Here is a 25,183-nt window from a genome sequence, read left to right as displayed (position 1 = left end):
TCAAGTTACAGAATAAGAAGAAGAGTGTTATCCATCGAGGACAACTTTTATGCTACGATAGGAAAGGAAGGATACAATGATCTTAAAGATGTTGTCAGATACACCATAAAAAGAAAGCTTATGGAGAAGACCAGCATGCCAAACTTTATCAAAAGCTTTTGAAATGTCAAGAGCGATGGCCTTAACCTCTCCACCTTCATCTAATGCACAATAAAACCTGTCAGTTATTACTGTTAGCAAATCAGCTTTAGAACGAGAAGATCGAAATCCATATTGATGGTCAGAAAGTAAGTTATTAGATTCAAGATAAGAAATTAAGTGTTTGTTAATTAAAGATTCAAAAATCTTGCTTATGATAGAAAGAAGACTTATGGGACGGTAGTTAGACAAATCAGATCGCTCTCCAGAATTTTTGAAAATAGGGATAACAGATGCCACTTTCCAGCAGGCTGGAAAACAAGACTCTGATAAGCACTTGTGGAATAGTTTTGAGAGTATAGATGACAGCTCCGGAGAACACTTCTGCAAGACAATAACAGGTATATTGTCCGGGCCACAAGCTGTAGAAGAGTCTTGGCAGGAAATCACTTTAGATACAGATGCTGGAGTGATATGAATGTCAAGCAATGGGTCAACCTGTTTGTTGGCGATATCAGGTAGAACTCAACTAGGGGAATCAAGAGATGATATTGATGAAAAGTTTTTAGCAAACAATTCAGCTTTGTCTTTAGGTGAGGTGACAAAGTCTGAACAATACAAGAGAGGTGGAATTATAGATTGGTTCTTATTATTGATATTATTAAAGATCTCCACTTTTCTCCACTATCAAATAATGAAAGGAAAAATTTATTTTTGTGTCTGCACTTAGAGACTAATTCGCCTCTTTTGTTTAACAGATTTATTCCTTTGTAAAATAATATTTCGAATTTCTCATTTAAACTAAGCCTACAAACTTTTGACATAGGTTTGTATGATTTACAGCGTTTAATAATATTCCATTTGATTGATGTTCTAAAATTATTTTCTTTTAATTTCCATATAATCCAAGCATAAAAAATGTTTAAAAAAATAACCATAAATGAAACATAATCTGGTAATCTTCCATTTAGTAAAAATGTTACAACCAAAATTGGTCAACGCTTTTTAACTCTAGTTGACAAACATTTTCCTAAAAATCACAAACTAAACAAAAAATTTAACAGAAACACAATTAAGATAAGCTACTCCTGTATGCCTAACATCAAATCTATTATCAACTTACACAACAAAAATATTTTATATGGTGATGTAAAATTATCAGAAAAAGCCTGCAATTGCATTAAAAAATTGTCCACTGAACAACAATTGGTTGTCTAACAACATCATTTACCAAGCTACTGTAAGCTCAAATAAACCTCAATACAACAATAAAGTATACATTGGGATAAGCGAAACCTCATTTAAGCTACGTTATGCGAACCATCAAAAATCTTTTAACATAAAAAAATACAAAAACAACACTGAGTTGTCTAAGGAAGTATGGAAATTAAAAGAAAACGATTTTACAACTTCAATCAAATGGAATATTATTATACGATGTAAATCATACAATCCTGCAACAAAAATTTGTAAGCTTTGTTTAAATGAGAAATTCGAAATACTATTTTACAAAGGAAACAATCTGCTAAACAAAAGAGGCAAATTAGTCTCTAAGTGCAGACACAAAAATAAATTTCTCCTTTCATTATTTGATAGCGGAGATTAGTTTTCCATTACGTCTTCTTGTACTATAATGTCAAAACTCATTCTACCATAGTTTGTAATTTTCAAACGTTTTTGATATTTTTGATTTTGTACTTTATGGCTGATGATTGCCAATAGGCATGAAACTTTAAGTTCCATTAAAAATTGTTTTTTTTTTAAATTTAAGTATGTATAAATATATATATATATATATATATATATATATATATATATATATATATATATATATATATATATATATATATATATATATATATATATATTTTTATATATATATACATATATATTTATGTATGTATATATATATATATATATATATATATATATATATATATATATATATATATATATATTTTTATTAATATTATTTTTTCAACATCTTCACTTCCAACTGCTAGCAACCACTATTAGAGTTGGAAGTTTCCGGAAAAGAAAAGATGAAATTTATAGAGCAAGATAAGAATCGACAGATGACTTAAAAGATTGCAAATTATGTGAATCAGGAAAGCAAAATTATATGACGGATGCAAATTCCAAAGAACTGATGTTTGAGGAAAAAAACTGGATGAATAAGAATATTTGGAGCAATTAGGAACAGCTGCAGTAAAAGGATGAGACTTAACTGAATGACAAGTAACACAAGAATGAATTTTAGTAGATGACACAAGAGACTAAAGGGCTATAAATCAGGTAACATCTTTAAGCTTATTGAATTCTTCCTTATCAATCTTAGTATAAAAGTTGTGCTTGATGGACAGCACTACACACAGCACAATGGTCTAGCTCTTTAGAGCAGTGCCTATTATAGTGTTTATAGAAAAGAGAAAGAGAAGCAACATTATAAAGTTGTGACAATGGTTGGAGGTTGGCTGCAAGAGCAGGTCCAACTATGTTTACAATGTGTTTTTGCACCTTTTCTAAAGGAGAAAGGGCATCATTGAAAGATCTGCCCCAGATATGGCAACAGTATTTCATACAAGGGCGGGTTGAGGTTTTTAGAGATAAAGAATAAAATCCAAAGTAAGAAAGTGGCGAGCACGATAAAGAAATGCAACCTTAGCAGATGCTAGTTTTGCAATTGATTTGATATATGGTTTCCAAGAAAGATCGGAAGTAAAAGTTAACCCTAGAAGATGAAGGGTAGATTATTTATCAACCGTTTATTAATATAGGAAGATCTAGATTATTGCGATAACAACTAGCTGAAAAAAAAAAAAGAAAGTTTTATCTGAATTAAAGTTCGCCAGCCACTGAGAGCCCCATACTGTAGCAGAAGTGAGATCCTTTTCAAGCTCAAATGCTCTAAGCAATCAGAGAGTGTTAGCTTTTTATCAAGACAAGAATGAATGATAGTATCATCAGCAAACAATGCCACCTTTGATATGAGAATATATCTGGAAGATCAGTAATTTAAATTAAAAAGAGAATAGGACCAAGTATAGAACCTTGATATAGAATTTGTCTATATTGAGTATAGAACTAATCTCGGTACTTGGAATCCCCAAGTGCCGAGACGAGTTGTGTTCATATTTAAGGAAATGTTTAAAAAAAGCATTTGGGCTTAATAAATTAATATATTTTATATATTAATTAAGAATAAATATAATAATATAATTATTAAGAATAAAATATTTTGAATAAAACTAAATAATAAATGCATATCAATAAAATTAAAATTGTTGTTTTAGTCAACTCTCCATTTGTTTTTGGTTTCCGAGTCTGTATAATGTTAGCCGTAATCTGCAGACTTTTCCAAGATATTTTATTATTTTTTTGCCACAATCTCCAAATCATGTTAATTGTATAACTTTTTACTAAATCCAACAAAAAATGTATGATATAATTGAAAGAAAGTATTATATATGGTTTTGATATTTGAGTAGCGCAACTTGTTTTTAACAATTGTAAGTATAAATCTTTATCAAGATTTTTATTTAAAAATATGTAAGAATATTTTATATCGAATTTGTTTTTAATGTTAAAACTGTTCATTGCAAAACTTGCATTTATTTATTACACCTCTGGTAGTTTTTGATTGAATGAATGTTAAGAGACTTAATATGGCACGCTTTAAAAATACAACATGAATAAGAAATGCCAAATGCACAACGTTTTATAAAAGCACGCTACGATGATTTGAAAATTTGTCTGTCTGACAAGAATTGTTGCCAAAATATGAAAATTTTGCGTTAATCAATAGTAAGCCATCTGGACATCTTTTGCAAGGTATAAATTGTATAAAAAAGGGCACAAAAAATATGTACTTCATTTTTTTATTGAATTGTAAATTTTTAATCAAACTTTTAAATGACAATTTGCGCTGTTATTGGATGGGGTAGTAATCCAAACAAAAGTGAAAAGGTTTGGTAAGCGGAAAGTTTTAGTTGAAAGTTTGAAACCTACCCTTCCTATGTATCAAATTTACTGCGGGCTTGAACCGTCCGAATTAAACATAAGTTAATTTTAAACAGTATAAACAAAATCTAGAACAAGCAATCTCAATAAACTGTTTAAATTAAAATAAATATAAACTAAATAGCGTCACTAAACCGTACAACCTAAATAAAATATAAATTTAATATATAACAAATATTTGCAGTAAAACGTACTGATTACTAAGAGGAAATTAAATATAAACAAGATACTAAAAGAATAATTTTACTAAATCGTATAAATTAATTTAAAGTATAAACTGAATAAAAAATGATTGACTTGAATAAATTATATAAACTGAACTAAGTAGAAACTAAATGTAAAACAAATAATAATCGTATAAATCAAACTAAGTTAAAGTTAAAACAAATATGTGTACTAAAATATACAAATGTTAGTTAAATATAAATATAAAATGAAAAATCGCATTAACTCTTTCGCTACCAGCTGTTTAACAAAAATCTTTTTTTCTCTGCCCGAAAATCATCACAAAAAATGTATAATTTTGTCATGATTTCGGCTGGCTTCTAAAACAAAGGAATAATAAAGCAAAAAAAAAATTAGTAATAAGACGAATATACTGTTCCCACCTTCTTATCTTAATTACCTGACACTAAACATCTGTTCAAAATAGTATAACTAGTACACTAATACTTAATCTAATATAATCAATCACTACTTTTTTTTACTTGTTTATGGCTAAATATGTTCCACTAGTGACTAGACTTACTTTTTCTAGTTGCAAACTTTATATAGAGATAACAATTCGTCAAATTTCCTTAATATATACAGTCGTTGATCCAAATTAACTATTATTTAAAACATCATTTTAATAGGAAAAAACATAGCATTACGAACAACTTACATGAATGTAGAAAAAAAATCTGATTGCTTAAAAAAATATTATAAGAATCAGAATGTATAATGAAGGCAACTTTTTATGTAGGAGGTCACCATAAAAATTTTATTTAACATTTTATCTTAATTTTATTTAGCTTTTAAAGCTAAATAAAGTTAAGCGCATTAGTCAAATTAAATATAAAATATTATAATAAGGAAATATAACCTTCTATAATGGTACAAAAATCATTTAAGAAATAACGTCTATTTAAAAAAATCTAAGAAATAGAAAAAATGCTTATATCTTAAAAATAAACAAAAAAAACCTGATATCCTAGGAGAAAAAAAATTATGACGTCATACCAAAACTGTTATGAATTAAACACGTATGAAATAAATTATCAAGTCTGCAGATTGGGGTTTACATTAAACAGACTCAGGGAACCAAAAAAAAATGGAGACAGCAAGCCTCAACTAAAACATGAATTTTAAAATTAATGGTGTGTATTTATTATTTAGTTTTAATCAAAAAAATTAAGCCCAAACGTTTTTTTTAAACATTTTCTTTAATGTAAAAACAACTTGACTCTGCACTTGGGGATCCCTTTAAAGATTCTCCAATAGTCACAAAAGCCTAATTTTTGAGATGAAATACAAGATTTCTTATTTCCGAATTCCATGCCAGCCTGAATCCAAAAAGTTAAGTAAGAAGCACATTTGTCAGAAAGCAGTAGAAAGATTTCAAACTAAGGGCCATCAGGATGAAAATCATGGAAAGAATTCCAGTCAGCTTTAAAAAAGTTGTAAGAGGTACCATGACATGGGGATTCTGATGATGAAGAGGAATGAGATAATAGTTTTAGCGAGATCAAACCGTGATCAGAAGCAACTAATGGTGAATGTGGAGAAACTGAGCACTGACTAGGATCAGAAACTAGACACAAGTAGAGTAGAGAAGGTAAGAGATTTGAATTGTCTGGAAAGCAAGTTGGAAAGTTGTGTATTTGAGTTAGAGATTAAGAAAGGCAAAAGTTGTGGGCCATAAATGCCTGTAGAGTTACTGACACTAGAGCCAAGCCATTCAGTGTGATGAGCATTAAAGTCATCAACAACAATGATATTGGCTGATAGATAAAGAAAGAGAGCTTGGTCAATTTTGATCAGAAATATTATAGAAAAGAGTGCAGTCTTGAGATGAAGCAGAGCGATTTAAAATAAAGAGAAAGGCATTAAAATGAAATGGTGCTAAACGAAAGCACATAAAAGAATAGTCTGTCAATTCAAACCTTTCAAAAAGTTCAAAAGTTTCTTGACAAATAAATGAGTTCTCACTATTGTAAATGCCTAGGCCAAGCAAGTGACTATTAGAGTCTTTACGAATCATAACCATCAACACTAAGATCACAAGATGAGTTCAAATTAGATTCACAAAGAGCAAGTAGGTCTGATGAACTTTGCTCAAAAGTTCACCAGACCTACTTGCTCTTTTTTAGACTCAAAAGAAGAAAAGTTACTTCGAAGACCATGAATATTAGTGAATGATGGATTTTAAGAACTTAGCGATAACAATGCTTTTCTTAGTTTTATAGTTTTTAGTACAATTTTTGTTATTTTAAAATTTCAACTCAGTACTCTATTTAATAGTCCAAGCAATTGCCTTAATACTATTATTTAACCCTAAGCCATAACAAAGGGCTCCAAATGTGGCCTCAACAAAATGCACACCAAAAGTACAAACAAGGACACCATCCATACACAACATGCCACTGTTAGTAATCTGATATTTTACAGCTATTGATGGAATCAGCCTCTGATAAAATAATAGATGAAGAAGGGGTGTGAGGCTGTTCAACAGATAGAATATGTTTACCCAAGAAGTATAAAAAATAAAGATAAAAAAATTTATTGATAAATTTCCTGACCAAACTAAAACCTTCAGTCTATGTAGTAGCACTCCTCGCATGTTCTACCTCATTTTCAGTCAATGTTGCAGCACTCCTAGTATGTCCTACCTTAGTCAGTCAGTCATTGTAGCACACTATTCCCATATTCCACCTATTTGTCAGTCAATGTAGCAAATTCCTCACATGTTGTACCTATTTATCAGTCAATGTAGGAGCTCTACCTATTTGTCAGTTGATGTATGTAAACAGTAAAAAGTAATAAAAACATTCAAAATGTTTTTATTTTTTAAAATAGGTTAAAAGACATTCCAGTCTTTTAAGTTGCATTTTTGAAGTTTTTTAAAAAACAATAAAATATAATTTTATTACGCTAATTTTAAATACGTTTCCGCAACTAAATTTAACATAAAGTATACTTGATTTTAATTTCAATTTTTTTTTAACTTTAACACTTTTAAGTTAAAAGAGTTATATATATATATATATATATATATATATATATATATATATATATATATATATATATATATATATATATATATATATATATAAATATAATATATAAATATAATATATATATATATATAATTTTATCTATATATATATTATATATATATTATATATATGTGTGTGTGTGTATATATATATATATATATATATATATATATATATATATATATATATATATATATATATATATATATATATATATATATATATATATTATAGCAAGTATATGTTATAGAAGACATAATCAGCAATTGTATATCTATATGATATACATTTGCTGACTTTTTTTCTGATTTAAATCCATATGAATTTTTGGAAAAAGAAGAAAAAAACAATTGCTGCTCATAGTCAATGGAACTTTCTTCACTAACATTCAATACCAAGTCATGCTCTACATAGATAATCAGTCAATGTATTTACGAAAGCCCTCACAGCTATCTTTTTCAGAATAACATCATATTGTTCAGCTAAAATAGCAATATTATATACATATACATATATACAGCTATAAATGAATATATAGATAACATGTTTGACGTCACACTCAAATAGGATGCTGCCGGGAGCATGAGCACATACATTGACAATTTTATAGACTTCTGCGACAAAGGAGTGCAACTAAATTGACTCAGAATTTGGGATGGGGTAGCAATCTTTTCTTCCATTATTTTTTATTGTTTTCTTTTTTTTCTGTAAAAATCGTATGCTATAATGATAAGCATAATTAATATGTCATTGCTAATCTATATAGCGTTATAGTTTTATTTATATATAAATAATATATTTATATATATTTAAATATATATATATATTTATATGTATATATATATATATATATATATATATATATATATATATATATATATATATATATATATATATATACCAATTCTTCTAACAAAATTATTTTTAAACAATCCATTCCTCCTTATCAAGATGCATTGTTTAAATCAGGTTTTATCAGCAAATTCGCCTACCATTCATATAAAAAACCGATCTCATTCAAAATCACAAGCGAAACATAATCTGGCACAACCCACCTTTCAGTACCAATGTTGCAACAAAAATAGGCAGTTGTTTTTTAAACATGGTAGACCTGCACTTTTTAGTTGGTCACAAACTTCGTAAGATATTTAATTGAAATACCATCAAAATAAGCTACTCATGTATGTCTAACATCAAGTCCATCATAAATTCGCACAATCACAGGATATTGTATTGCCAAGGTAAAGATGAGGGAAAAACATGCATCTGTGTCAACAAATCCATCTGTCCCATGAACAATCAGATGTTGAAGAACATCGTTTATCAAGCCACCGTGTCGTCAAATAAACCTGACCACAAAGAAAAAGTATATTTTGGCTTATGTAAAACTCCATTCAAATTTCGGTATACTGATCACCTAAAATCTTTTAACATTAATAAATATAAAAATGATACCGGTTGGCTCAAGAAATTTGGGGCATAAAAGACAAAATGTTTACACCCTTAATTAAGTGGAAAATTGTAAAACGTTGCAATCCTTATAACACTTCGTCAAAAATTTGTAATCTTTGCTTATACAAAAAATTTCTTATTTTAACATATAAAGGTGATAACTTATTAAATAAACAAAATGAGTTGATTTCAAAATGCAGGCACAAGAATAAATTCCTCTTATCTTTTTTTAACACCGGTGATTAGCTAATATTTTTTTTTTCTTTGGTTGCCATCAAGTATGTCATAGCGACAAAAAGATCCCACAACTTGTTTTTGAATTTGTATTCAATGGCTGATGATTGCTGTATAGGCATGAAACTTAAAGTACCTAAGAAAAAGTTGTTTTTTTTTTCGTTAATATATATGTGTTTATATATATATATATATATATATATATATATATATATATATATATATATATATATATATATATATATATATATATATATATATATATATATATATATATATATATATATATATATATAGATATATATATAGATATATATATAAAATTTATATATATATATAATTTATATAAATATATATATATATATATATATATATATATATATATATATATATATATATATATATTCATATATATCTATATCTACATTTTTTTGAATAAAACATTTTTTTAGAGGTGCCTTAAGACCCTTAAAAATTTGACAGGTCCCTAATATTTTGAAAAAATTTTTTTTCTAAAGTATGTCAACCTAGTACTCAAAAGAAGAATATTTACTATATAAAAACTTCAAAAATAATAATCAGTTGACATTAAAAACATACTTAAAAAAATTATTTTAAAAAAACTTAAAAATATTGACTTTTTATATTTTCATCTTAAAAACAATAGTTTTTAGGTGATTATATTTGAAAAAAGTATTTTTTTCAGATATAATCGCCTAAAAGCTCATCCAAGCTAGTATATATATTCTTTATAGCTTTTAAGATTGATAAAAGGCTACTTAAGAGAGTTCAATGATGATAGTCACGTTTTATTTTTTAGGTGATGAAGAAGAATACCAATTGATATCATGGTCAAAAGATGAGACATTAAAAATCTGGCGAATTGAGAAAAAAACAATACAAGTATAACTAATGTGTTACTGTTTAATTGTGATTCTGTATGTATTTGTTTATTTTTATGTGAATTTAAATCTTATAATTTCAAATATATGTTCTTTTAAGGCCATTTGGCAACTCTAAAAATATTTCTAAATTGCTAACTTCTTTAATTTAGTGTTAATTTACTATATAGAGCACATATATTGGTTGTGAGAATGCATTCTTTTAAAAACATTGTTTTAAGCACCATCCTTGTTTTTTTTATTTTTGTTTAATCGACTGATTTGTTTTGGGATTTGTTTTGTGGAGTGTAAATTCATTAACTGACTTAAATAGGTACAACATGCAGGGAGTGTACATTCATTGACTGACTTAAATAGGTAGAGCAAACAAGGAGTAATGCTACATTGATTGTGGTTTTTTTCGTTTGGTCAGGCAATCTATCAATTTCAAGAAAAATCTTTTTTAAGTTTTTAAACTATTTCTGGTCTTCTATATTTACCTTTTTGAAAAAGGTTTAATGATGACATGTTATGGGAAAAATGAAAGACAACCAAGCAATCCTATGTTTCAATCTCATATCTTGTTGTAGGTGAATATATATATATATATATATATATATATATATATATATATATATATATATATATATATAGGGTGTTTTTTTTAGAGGTATAGAACTTTAAGTTGGCATTACTGTTCAAGATGGCGACCGATTTAACAGGTGACAAGTGATTTATTCTCAGTTTGGTTTGGCAATTCATCATAAATAGACTCACGCCTGAACAACGCTTGCAAATAGTTCAATTTTATTTCGAAAATAATGGTTCTGTGCGGAATACGTATCGCGCTCTATGTCCATTTTATCCTCGACAAAATTATCCATCAGAGCAGTTAATTCGATTAACCATGGAACGTTTTCGCACCACGTTTACTCTTATTGATAACTCGCATCCCCAGAGACGCCGTACGGTGGGTACAGAAGAAGCTATTGCTACTGTAGAGCGTAGCATTGCGGAAGACCCGAATGAGCCCGAATATCCGCCATCGAGCACAGGAATTGGATCTGTGTCCATCCACTGTATGGAAGATTTTGCGGAAGGATCTTGGTATGCGTGCTTACAAAATCCAACTCGTGCAAGAATTGAAGCCAAACAATCATCAAGCAAGGCGTAGATTCGTCGATTGGGCCCAAAACGAGATTGTCGTTGTTCCCGATTTTCATAAGCGAATTTTTTTTAGCGATGAAGCGCACTTCTGGTTGAATGGTTATGTCAACAAACAAAACTGCCGCATTTGGAGTGAAGATAATCCTCAAGTGTATGTCAAAACACCGTTACATCCAGAAAAAATGACTGTTTGGTGCGCTTTATGGGCTGGTGGAATCATTGGTCCGTACTTCTTCAAAAATGATGATGGCCAGAACGTTACAGTCAATGGTGATAGGTATAAAGCCATGATTACAAACTTTTTCATTCCTGAATTGAACAACCATGATGTCCAGGAGCTGTGGTTTCAACAAGACGGCGCAACATGTCACACAGCTCGTGCCACAATCGATTTATTGAAAGACACGTTTGGTGACCGCCTAATTTCATGTTTTGGACCTGTGAATTAACCTCCAAGATCTTGTGATTTAACACCGCTAGACTACTTTCTGTGGGGCTATGTAAAGTCATTGGTCTATGCGGATAAGCCACAAACGCTTGACCATTTGGAAGACAACATTCTCTGTGTTATTGCCGATATACGGCCACAAATGTTGGAAAAAGTCATTGAAAATTGGACGTCCAGAGTGGACTACATCTGAGCCAGCCGTGGCGGTCATATGCCAGAAATTATATTTAAAATGTAATGCCACAAGATTATCTTTCTAATAAAAAAAAATTCTTGTCAATCGAATAATCCATCGTTGTTTTATTGCAATTTAAAGTTCTATACCTCTAAAAAAAACACCCTTTATATATATATATATATATATATATATATATATATATATATATATATATATATATATATATATATATATATATATATATATATATATATATATATAAATAAATATAAAGTGTAAAACAACAGCTGCGTACAAACTAAATTTTTTTTCATAATATTTCGACCTATTTTTGTACTGAATCTTGGACCAAACTTTGCTCCACCGTTTAAAAAGTTATCTTGTATATAAATTTTAACACCAATTGAATTTTTTGTTTTCACCTTTTGAAAAAAATAATAAAAATCTGATGCAGAAAAGATTTGACAAAACGTGAGTAAAATTCTTATTAAAATTTAAATCCGATAATTTAACAAAAGACCAAAGATTAACTTTAAATAATTTGAAGAAAAAAATGAATGGTTTACCAATTTATCCATTTGAAAAAGGAACAGGATTTGTACTAATAAATGAAGATGACAAATTTTATAAATTAGAAGAGGAAATCAAACATTCAGTAACTATCAACAATGACCCTACTCAAACCCTTATGACTAAATTCCAGAAACTATTATGCAAATTACGAAAACAAAAAAAGTTAGATAACAAGACTTATTTTCGAATATACTCTTCTGTTCCTCCACGTCCCTCCACATTTTTATGGAATCATAAAAGCTCACAAACCAGAAAAGAATTATCCCATGCGGCCATTCATTTCTACCATAGGTACCCCACCATATGGATCATCAGAGTATCTTGTAAAAATTATACAACCAACCTTAAACAAAAACAAAACAATTTATTAAACTCCTCCTCGTTCATCAACAAAGCGAAATCTTGGTTAATTGATCCTAGTGAAATTCAAGTCTCTTTTGATGTTGTAGCGTTTTCCATTTCAAACAATAAAAAAGAATTAAACTTCTTGGGTATAACTAATATATGTTAATATATGACCAACACCAATAACTGTGACCAACACTAAAAACTGTAACCAACAATAATAAGTCATGATATAACTTCAAAATCTATCAAAAGTTGGCTATCACTAATATACAAATAAAACCCACACATCAAACGTTAATCTAATTATATTGTTATGGGTGTTTTTAAAGGTTTTGTATAGTAAAGTATCTTAATGATGACATACAGTTTTTAGTAAACATGTTTGCATGTTTACTAAAAACTGTATGTCATCATTAAGATGGACAAAATGGAAACGCTAGATTAAAGCTTGAAACACCTGCCAAGAACAACATTCAGAAAAGAAACAACCTTTCTAAATTAAATTATAATAAAACAGAAACAATTAAATATACAGTTAAGCTTTCATGGCTCCCAAGAATAGGTCCTAAACTTCGAAAAGAATTTAAACCTTACGAAGTCAGAATAATTTTTACTTCACCACCCACTTTAAAAAACATCTTATACAACAACAAGTCAAAGTTAATTCCCAATAGCAATTCCGGTGTCTACAAACTCACATGCTCTTGTGACAGTTTATACATTGGCGAAACAAAAAAGAAAATTTTAACAAGATGCATTGAACATCAAAAAACTATTTAAAATTAAAGGGATGCATCTGAGACAACTGAGCATGAAAGAGAATGTAATGGTATGTTTGATTGGTCACATCCGAAAACTCTAGTAATAAAGTCGGAGTACAATGAACATAAAGAATCACTTGTAATTAACTACGCCTTAACATACCAGGAAATAAAACACGCTCCTATACTTCTCAACCGTGACAATTGAGTTAAAATTGTTACAATCAGTTGGAGACCTCTGTTTAAAAAAACTATTCAAAATAATGGAATATATACATTTATGACAGTGGAGATCTTAATATTATCAAAAAAAAAATTAAACAAAAGTATTTCAACCTGGACTTTAAAAGAAGCAAAACTTTATACAAATTTTCAAAAGTAATATAAACTCTTAAACTGTTAAACTCTTGTAGTTTGAACTCCTTTTATGGAAACACCTACACACATAAAATAAATATATTAAAAACCATAAAAAAAAATTTATTTATCCAAAGTATCAAGATATTTATTTACTTAACACAACAAGATATTACTTTATTAACACAAAAATTACTTTACTGCTGCTTATATTTTACTGCTGCTTATATTTTACTACTGCTTATATTTTATATTTCTATAAAAGAGGCTTAAACTTTATTTAAATGTTAAACAGTTTGTAAAATATATATATATATATATATATATATATATATATATATATATATATATATATATATATATATATATATATATATTAGTAAATATAAATTAATTTAGTAATATATTAGTAATATATAAATTAATTAAGTAATATATTAGTAAATATAAATATAATTATTAGTAAATATAAATATAAATTAGTAAACAATACTTATCTAATTTTTTTCTTCAACTATAAGTTTCACCATTGCTGGATCATCAGGAAGAGTTCAGAAACATCTGGATCATTAGGAAGAGTTCAGGAACTCTTCCTGATGATCCAGCAATGGTGAAACTTAAAGTTGAAGAAAAAAGTTAGATAAGTGTTTTTTACTAATTTATATATATATATATATATATATATATATATATATTATATATATATATATATATATATATATATATATATATATATATATATATATTACATTAAAAATGTAATCTATTTCAAATCTGCAATATATATATATATATATATATATATATATATATATATATATATATATATATATATATATATATATATATATATATATATATATATATATATATATATATATATATATATATATATATATAACATTAAAAATGTAATCTATTTCAAATCTGCAATCATTACTACTTCAGATTGCACAACTCAAGGTTGATTTAATTAATTCCATTCCTGAGATTTTAGACTTATTAATAAAAAGGTTAAGGTTGCCTATCTGTCTAAGTTAACAATATCGTGAATGCATTTGTTAAACTCTTAAACAACTTGTAAAGAATCTCAGTGTATTATAATATCAAGCATAAACTTGATTTTTGCTCATTATTGCATAGCGATATTTTCGATATATTATAATCTGCATAGTTATACAATTGTATAAGATTGCCTTTGTTTATTGTCTTCAAGAGTTGTTGGCTTTCTCATTTTGCACTGTGATTTTTATCTTGTAGTTTTTATATTTATAGCTTGAGCAACTATTATGATGATATATACTGTGAAGCAACTATATTGAGCTACTATTATGATGATATATACTGTGAAGTCTTTTTCAAATGATGGTGTCTTTTGATATAAACATGTGCTTGAGTATACCTATTTAATGATTTGAGTTCCAATATCTCTTTTAGAATTTTAGTCAAAAACAAATTTTACTGATTGTGCTAGTGAGTAGTCACACTTCATTCTAGAGTTGACATGTTAAAGTTAACATGCATGACTTTATAACTTTTTAGATTTAGTTTTTTAAATAGGTTTGCATCTATTTAAAAATCATTTCCAGGTTTATAAAGTTATTATTATTGTTAGTATTGGTTTTGTGATGTTAGTTTTAATAATTAGCGAATTTGTTATTGTTACATAACGACAAAAAATTACAAATAAATAAATTCTGTTTACAAAGCAGAAAATGTTTGTTTACATTTTTGTTTATTTGGTTTTATTATTTTATTATTTTATTTTTTTTTGTTTAATTATTTGTACACATACCAACTTACTTAAAAAGGGAGAACATGCAGGTTATGCAACTTACTTAAGTAGGGAGTACATACATTGACAGACTTAAAGAGAGTAAACATAAAAGTTTCATGTTGGAACCATGCTTAATTTTATTATGGATATTATTACTAATATTGTTATTATTATTATTTTTAATATTATATTATTATTGTTAGTAATATTACTATTATTACCAATAATAATATAACAAATGTTTTATGGCTATTATTTATTTTTGCAATATTCTTAGGCTATAACCGGAAAATACAACAAGTCTTCAAAACCTTCATTTTTAAATGAATCACCTGTCAGTATTGCTTCTTCATCTTATGATACCCCAGAAAAATATGCATTTACTTCAAACAATTCGATTCCAACAATTAACGAATTGCATTTCCAGAAAGAAAAGTTAGATCGACCAGATAAATTAGATATTTTAATTCAACACGATGCACTTGGTCAACATGATGCAGTTGGTCAACATGATGCAGTTGGTCACCATGTAGAGAAGAGTAGTCTTGATATTGTTACTGAAAAATTTAAAAAAAGTAGTTATTTAGACTTTTTAGTTGATACACAGTTTTTAGTTAATAATAAAATAACTATAAATTTTTGTTAATAATAAATTAAATAACTATAAATTTTTAATTAATAATAAGTTGAAATAACTATAAATTTTTAATTAATAATAAATTGAAGTAGCTATAAATTTTTAATTAATAATAAAATGAAATAACTATAAATTTTTAGTTAATAATGAATTAAAATAACTATAAATTTTAGTTAATAATAAAATGAAATATTTATAAATTTTTAGTTAATAATAAAATGAAATATTTATAAATTTTTAGTTAATAATAAAATGAAATAACTATAATTTTTTATTAATAATAAAATAACTATAAATTTTTAGTTAATAATAAAATGAAATAACTATAAATTTTTAGGTAATAATAAAATAACTATAATTTTTTAATTAATAATAAAATGAAATAACTATAAATTTTTAGTTAATAATAAAATAAAATAACTAAAAATTTTTAGTTAATAATAAAATGACTAGAGTAAAACCAGGTCAAACCGCACGAGTCAAACCGCACACCATATCATTCCACACTCCTATAGAAATTATTAAATAAGAATATATTTAAATACAGAATTATCTCTTCTATTCGAATTGATAAAACTATATGCCAATTCAAATCCATTTTTTTTTTTTTTATACAACTTTAATAGGGAGTCAAAGTTTATATTTTTTATCGTTGCAAACAAAATAGCACTTAAACCGAAACTGATATAAAAATAATTTTAGCACTATTTTGTTGGAAATTTAATTTCCATTCTGATAAAATAGCGCTTGAAACGAAACTGATATAAAAGTAATTTTAGCACTATTTTGTTGGAAATTTAATTTCTATTCTGATAGTGCTAAAATTATTCCATTCTGATAGTGCTAAAATTGTACCAGTTTCATCCACAGTTATTTCATCAGCTTTGTCCCCACAAAACATTATTTCTAATTCTAGTTTAAATAAAACAACTGATGGTATTGAAACAATAAAAATACAAACATCAGTACCGTGATATCTATAAGTAATGATCCTGGTAAATGGAATATTGATGAATCCTTGATTGGTTTGTTGTAAAGTTTGTTTTCAAATCCAATAAGAATGTAGATTTCAATACATCGAAAAAACTATTTGGTGAAAAATATCCTTGTTTGAATGTGCAAAATTTTTTTTTGAAAAAATAAAAAATGGAGAAACTCATAAAAGAGATTATTTATCATATTCAGAGTCTGATAAGGCTCTATATTGCATTCCTTGTTATTTTTTTAAAGATAATAGTTCTTTTGCTAAAAAGGGTGGATCTTGAGATTGGGAAAATATTTCACAGTTATTAGAATCCCATGAAAATTCCTTTACACATTGTTGTTGTGCTATGATTATGATTGAAAGAAGTAACATGAATGGAAGTGTGTAAACTTTTTTGCCCAAAAGTTTTAAAAATGAAACAGATTATTGAAGAAATGCTTTAAAATTTATCAAAATCACAATGGAAATAATGTCAGTAGAAATGATTGCAGAATTCCTTTTTGAAAGCGCACACAATAAAGTATGGAAACAGTGGTTCTGGAAAAACTTCATTTGTGTCAAAAACAATATGTGATGAATTTATTAATATAATTGGAATAAACGTGAGAAACAAAATAATCAGTAATATAAAAAAAGCAAAATATTTCTCTGTAATTGTTGATTCAACACCTCACACTGACCAATTATCATTGATAATTTGATATGTTGATATTGAAAACGGCAAAACACTGGAACGATTTTTAAGTTTTTTTGACAATGTTGGTCATAAAGCAGACAAAATGTTTGAAGTGATAAGTATCGCAAACCAGTTTAATTTTTTATTCATATAAAAATATAACAAAGTGTTTCAAAACTTGGAAATCATCTTCAGAATTTATCTGTCACTAGCAGTAACAAATTGTTCTGCTGAAAGATCGTTTTCTTGTTTCACAAACGAAAGAAATCAAATTAAATTAAATTTTTTGATTATGCATATCAAACATGGTATTTTTAAAAAAATTGAGTTTGAAGACAATTAATAAATTTACAAATCAAAAAGTTAGAAAGAAAATATAGAAAAAATCATTAAATAATAAAAAAAATAAATATAGAAAAAATTCATTAAATAATAAAAAAAATAAATATAGAAAAAATTATTAAATAATAAAAAAAATAAATATAGAAAAAATTATTAAATAATAAAAAAAATAAATATAGAAAAAATTATTAAATAATAAAAAAAATAAATATAGAAAAAATTATTAAATAATAAAAAAAATAAATATAGAAAAAATTCATTAAATAATACAACGTGCTTTTTATTTCAATTCAAACTACAGATTCTTATAAAGTGAGAGGAGGAGGGGAGGCACATTCTTAAATCTGCCGCTGTCTAATAGTATAATTTTTATGCAGCCAAAACAAAAAGTTAAAAAAAAAATCAAAAAAAAAAAAAATTCTTTTTTTTTTGATAAAACCGCACACTCAATTAATTACTTAGTTTAGCTTTTAGCAAGTGACTAAGCACCTATCTTTATCTAATTAACTTAGTGTTATTTTCAGTATAATTAAAAATGAATTGTAATATTATTTGTCAATAAAATCATCACTTACTCATTAAAAACCAATTATTATGTTATTTCTCAATATAATCATCATTTACTCAGTTCAATTTAACTCACTTTAAAAAATCAACTAAAAAAACAAAAGTATACAAGGAAGATTATATACTAGCCGCATTAACTGGTATGAAAAAAAATAAAATATCACTAAGAAAAGCTGCATTCAAACAGGACGTTCCAGTCTCAACACTCAAAGATTGCAAAAATAACAATTACAAAGACTTCCATGGCTCAAGTACAACAACTCTCAAATGAAACAGAAAGAATGGTAATGCACGCATTCCAATCACTTGGTGACTGGGTTTATGGTTTAACCCAATATGTCGAATTTTTATGTGGCTACCTTAAACACCAAGATCAATTGCATTTATTCAAAAATGGCAAGCCTGGCAAAGACTGGTTTTATGACTTTATGAAGGGATGATCAAAAGAAATTTAAACTAAAAAGCGGACAGCTTAGCATCTAAAAGAGCGGCTTCTTGTACGCCAGAAATAATTGATCTTTATTTGAATATGTTGCCAAGCAATATCAACAGACTGGTATAACTACTGGTATAACTACTGGGTCGCATATTTGTGATAAAAGAGGTTTTTTGGGTAATCAAGGCAAAGCAACCATAGTGTGTTGAAAAAGGACAAGACATGCATTTAAACTTACTGGTAACAATGAAAAAATTCATTATACTGTGAACAATTGCTGCAATGCTGATGGGCATTTTGCACCACCAAAAGAAACTTTTGTCCTGACTGGGCAAGAGGTGGTCTTTTGTTCTGACTGGGCAATTGGCACCAAATATTCAATTTCAAAATCAGGTTGGATGGACGATACTTTTATTGAATGGCTAAAAGAAGTATTTACACCCGAAACTGAGCAAATTGGTGGTATTCATATTTTAGTATTAGATAGGCATACAACTCACATAGAGGTGTCTATTGTCATGTCAAACAGGCGAAGAAAGAAATTATTACCTAGTATTACAAAGACTCAAAATGTAAGAATTTAGATAAACAAAATTTCCTACCATTGCTCAAACTGCTGTACAAGAGTGGTAAATGTTTTACACGCTTGCATACAATCCCTTGTTTCCAGTACACTTGCTTATTTCCACTTAATAAAAACAACATAAATCATAAGGCATTAGCAATCACACAAACGTTTAACCCATCATCATCAACTTTAGCAGCCTCCACAGCACCTACACCATCTTGCTCAGAAACGGCTTCATCATCTTCAACAGCCGCCGCTACACACCGATTACCACCTTTCTTAACTATGTCAGCTTCAAGTTTTGATAGGTATCAAGCATGTGTTGAGCATTTGAAAAACAGTATCGAGATGAAGTTGAAGCAACTTTTTCAAGTCAGAAATCAATTGCATGTTAAGAAATCGAAGCAGTGCAACATGTCAAAACTTGGCAGAAAATGTATTACCAAAGAAAATGTGATCAAGTTCCTTAAACAAAAAGATGAAGAAAAAGCAACAAAGGAAGCAGTGAAAGTTGCTAAACTTAATGCAAAGCGTAGACTTTATGCCAAGTACTCAAATACCTGAGCATAACAATTCTGAGCAACCACAGCAAAATAACAATTAAGAACAATTACCAGCAGCCAAACAATTAAAAGTTGCAATGTCTAAAAAGTGTAGAGTACAATTACACACAGAAATGTTGCAATGTGAGAATTCGATGTATCAGGAACATTTGTGCAAAGAAACATGTTTCTTTGCACAAGTGTTTCTGACAACCAAAAAAATATGAGTTTTTTTGTTGTTGCAAAAAATATACAAATTTCAATATAGTTTCATAAATATAAATTATGTTAAGAATAATAATAAAAAAAGTTAAAATTTATAAAAATTTAATGTTTTCTTAAGTATGCATCTTGCCTAAATCCGCACAATTTTTTCTTTACATTTAATATTTTCAATAATTTTATTACTTTTTAATTTAAAATATAAATTTATATTTGATTTAAAATATAAATATGTATTTTTATTATTTTATGTAGTTTTTTCTTACCTATATTTTTATTACAGTTAAGTTAAACCCAAGCATTAACTTTAATTTTAACAAACTTAAATATATTTTCTAAATTAAAATTAAATTATATATTTTTTAAATCTAAATTAGATTATATATTTTTTTTATCAGAATAAAATTATATATTTTTATTAAATTAGTATTTAATTAAATCTTTTTTATCAGAATTAAGTTATATTATTATGATCTTTGCTTCAAGCCTAAAGTATTAGTGTTTTCCAAGCAAAAAAAACAATCATTACAATAAAATAAAAATAAATTGAAATTATTCCATACAAAGAAGTTTTATTTCAAAATATATATATACATATATATATATATATATCAACCCTCGGAATTAGGGTCAGCATTCGGCAAGGCCGACCTAACTGCTAACCTGAAAGTGTTTTCAGTCGGCAAAAAATTGCTGACCTAATTTCTATGTAAAGACCCTTGTATCAAATAATTTTTGCCGAACTGATGCCGACCTCTAAAAGATTGAGGTCGGCAAATTATTGCCTACTTCATTTTTCCTAATTCCAAGGGTTGGTACATATATATATATATAATATATAAATGTATATATATATTAGGGTGGTCCTTAAGTCTGATTTTTGTACAGGGCACCCTTGAATTTTGTTTATATGCATGCATAAAAAATTCACAAAAAAAAACAGCTAAATCTGAATTAAGAGGTCCCTACCACATATATAATAGTTAAGTATCATGTGGGGTTCCGTGGCTGCATTTCACTAGTTGTTATGCTGGTGATCTCTTTCACTGCACACTATACCGCCTGCATAATTTATCAATATGATGTTACTTATTTATTGTTAAATTATCCAGAATGCATTTCACCAGCTGTCAGCCATTTGTAATCAGACACTGACAGACACTCACTCAATATAACAATAGTATTTGATGAATCTGAATTAGTGACTACTGACTCTCTCAGGGAAACTTCCGTAACAACTGACCTAGTGGATACTGGATCAAAAGTGAGTGTTTTCTTTATTTTTGCTTAAACATTAATTTGCCAAATTATATTGATTTAACAATGAATTATTATAAAACAGACAGAATGACCGATCCGCTGTGCTAAATCCATTTTAAATTGTTAATTAATATCAATTGCCTGAGTGCCATAGTATTGAACTTGACTTTACATTTATGCACATAATTGTGTATTTTATAAATTGGATTTAGACCTTGTCAGAGTTTTCATATGTCATTGTTGTTTATTTATATTGCATAACATAAATTTTGTCAGTTAGTTTTCTGAGTTCTATAAGTTTTTGTTAGAAGTTACATATAACTTGAATAATTAAATTGGATGGTAACAAATAAAATTTATTATTTTAAGGGAGATGGCCAATGCTTGCTGTAGGACTTCGAAACCAACTACAAGACGAGAAACTGAGTTGTGGCTGATAGGCCAAATGTCTGAAATTCTCAGCTCTTCAAAGTTACCGTCAAAGAAGGAAGTCATGGCACTTTTCTTTTATTACAAAGAGGCCACGAAACAGACCGTTCGTGAAGCATCACATTCAACAACTAATGTTCTTGAAGTTCTTGAAGTGTGGGCTAAAGCCCGCATCCCGACACGGATGAAGAAACACGTTGTTGAAAAAGTTGAATGTCTGTTCCATGAATATGACAAACTGAAGAAAAATAAGGAAAATAAAGCAAAGCGCTCTGAAAGTCTACTGAAGAAGGAAGAAGAATGGAAGGATGGCTTAGAGAGTCTTTTTGACATTGCTCATGCGGACGCCATGAAGATGATTAGCATGCAGGAGGACAGGGAGTTCCTGTTAGCTCAGAGTGAGGCGGGACGATGTGGTAAGATGGGAAGTGTTGACAAAGCCATGGCCAAAAGAGAAAGAGATGTTCACAGTAGAGAAGAAAACTTCAAGAGAAGAAAAGAGAGAGAAGAACAGGACAGAGTGGCCAGAGAGGAGAAAGCTATTCTTCAGAATTCCGAAAGCGAACAGGAGTCTGGTAATGATAATGAAGCATTTGGTGAGCCATCTTCAAGCACAACTTCAAAGAGAACTAAACGTAAACGTGGCACACACAAAATACTGAATGACAAGTTAGCAGTATGTCTGGATATGGCAAAGGTCAGTGATAGAAATGCTGCACTAGTCCTAACTCCAGCACTGCAGCACCTCGGTCATGACCCAGCAGAGTTTAATATCAATCGATCCGGGTCCAGACATCATGATTTTTAAAAGGTTTCAAAGCAGTTGGGAAATCATTGACTGGTCAAACTTTCAGGCATCTAGTTCGAATGACATCGTGCACATTGCCGTTTCCAGTGTTGCAAATGAAATTATTGCATTTGCTGAAAACCAACTGCAACAGTTTTAGCCTCGTGATGATTATCGCGAACTGCTAGAGCTGACAATAATGTTTGTGGGAGGCGTTCCATCTCAAGGATGCTCACTCAAAGCTTCGGCAGGACTGCATCGAGCCAGATGGACGGCCAAGGCTATTTATTCATTGAAAATATGGATGCTGAGAAGCCAGTTCAAGATGACAAAGAAAGAAGAGAAGGGAATAGCAGACGTGTGTCTTTTCACGGTGACTCTGTATGTCAAGGCCTGGTTTAGAGCGCCGTCAGCACTGTCAGTACACTGAACACTGTCAGTAGTATGAGAGTTGTGAATGACATAGCAGAATGTGGAGTTACCTTAATGGACGAATACAACAAATTGCACACGAATACAACAAATTGCACACAAATGGACGAATACAACAAATTGCAACGATGAGGAGCAGAAACAGTGCCTTCTCTTAATTGTAAAGAAGTACCGCCAGCGGTTACCTGATCGAGCGAAGAATACCCTGGCAATGGACTAACTAGACGGTTTTTGTCACTTTGACAATCTCAACACAGAAGGACAATAATAATTACAATATGTAACACTGTAACAATTGTTTAAATGTGCTTCAATAAAGCAATGTTGTGCTCTGTGATCATATTTGTCCTAATCATTCATATTGTAGAATACTGAGCATATGAGCCTTTTATAGATATAAACTCTGCGGTAGGTACCCCTAAAATGTTTTTTTTTAAAATAAAATTTTCAGTACAATTATTTTTTCATGAACGTCAACCATTCAAGGGGGTGCCCCGTCAGAAAACTGAAGAAAATTTTTTTTGTAATGAATAATGTAATGAAAACTGAAGAAAATTTTTTTGTAATGAATATATATATATATATATATATATATATATATATATATATATATATATATATGTATATGTATATATACACTCCTCAGAATTATTGTTGGTATTTGGCAATGCTGACCTAACTGCTGACCTAGATTGAGGTTGAATTACTTTAATTTATTTATATAGAATAAATAAAAATTTTTTTTGATGGAACTCTTTTCATGCCTTTCGGGAATCATCAGCCGTTGTGTATAATTTATAATTGCTGTATAATTCATTAATGTTAATACGGTTTTGCTTTTACCTAAATAAACTTTATCTTTGAATTCATGATCTCGAGAACTAGTAGCTTGGTATACAATTTTGTTAAAAAAACATTGGTTTTTTAATGGACAATATTTTTTGCCTATTAAATTGTAAGTCAATTAAAGCAAAGAAGCGATTTTAAAATTTCGGTGTCAACATTTTTTGCCAAATGGGGGGTTAGGGGGTTTTTATGTTTTATGTTAGCAATGATTTTTTTGATTTTTGTTTACTTTCAGTTTTGAATTGTATCCTGATTTACGTAAAGCCTCTTCATACGGAAGAATGGAATTATTAAACACAGTTTTATTTACTGCTGATAATCTTAACTCAGTAGTTTGAGTTAAGATTACGATATCTGGATTTGAGGGATTTCTTTTATTATATTAAGTTGATGGTTTGAATCAGAATGAACATACATCAGTTGGTTATTAGGTTTACAATATAGTTGATAAGAACTGTTAATTAGGTTTAATGTTAAATCAAAATAGTTGACAATTTTAATATTACATTGGATGGAGATAAGTGTGCTGTTACTTTTAAAAATATGCATAAAATGTCTTTAAAATGTTTTTCCATTTGTTGGCCGCAAAAAAAACCCTTATTAATAACATTTTCATAAATTCATTTCCTTCTGATAAAGTCTCTGGTAAACTTACAATCTTACATGGCACAATTTGTCTGTATTCGTAATAACCCACTCATTAAAAAAAAGTAAACAAATTTAAAAGGAGCTTTAAAAAATTTGATTCCGATTCTTTTATCCAAGAATTTTCTGGTATTAACTGGGAACTTCTCATAAAAGAAGATGATAACATTAATTCTATAATTTTTTCCTTAAAACATTTGAAAAAGTATTAGACCAAT

General features: G+C 28.2%; 1 protein-coding gene across 3 annotated transcripts in view; it reads left to right on the top strand.

Annotated features, from left to right (window-relative positions):
• Positions 1 to 25,183, top strand: part of LOC101239697 (GATOR2 complex protein WDR59) — a 214,285-nt gene that overhangs the window by 64,653 nt on the left and 124,449 nt on the right. For all 3 annotated transcript variants that reach the window (XM_065819078.1, XM_065819080.1, XM_065819079.1), the window contains 2 exons: positions 9,922 to 10,004; positions 15,869 to 16,166. In XM_065819078.1, coding sequence (XP_065675150.1) covers positions 9,922 to 10,004; positions 15,869 to 16,166 — 381 coding nt within the window. The remainder of the gene's footprint in view (positions 1 to 9,921; positions 10,005 to 15,868; positions 16,167 to 25,183) is intronic.

This window comes from Hydra vulgaris, chromosome 15 (assembly GCF_038396675.1).
Source record: "Hydra vulgaris chromosome 15, alternate assembly HydraT2T_AEP".
Taxonomy (NCBI): Eukaryota; Metazoa; Cnidaria; class Hydrozoa; order Anthoathecata; family Hydridae; genus Hydra; species Hydra vulgaris.
This window is presented reverse-complemented; position numbering and strand designations above follow the sequence as displayed.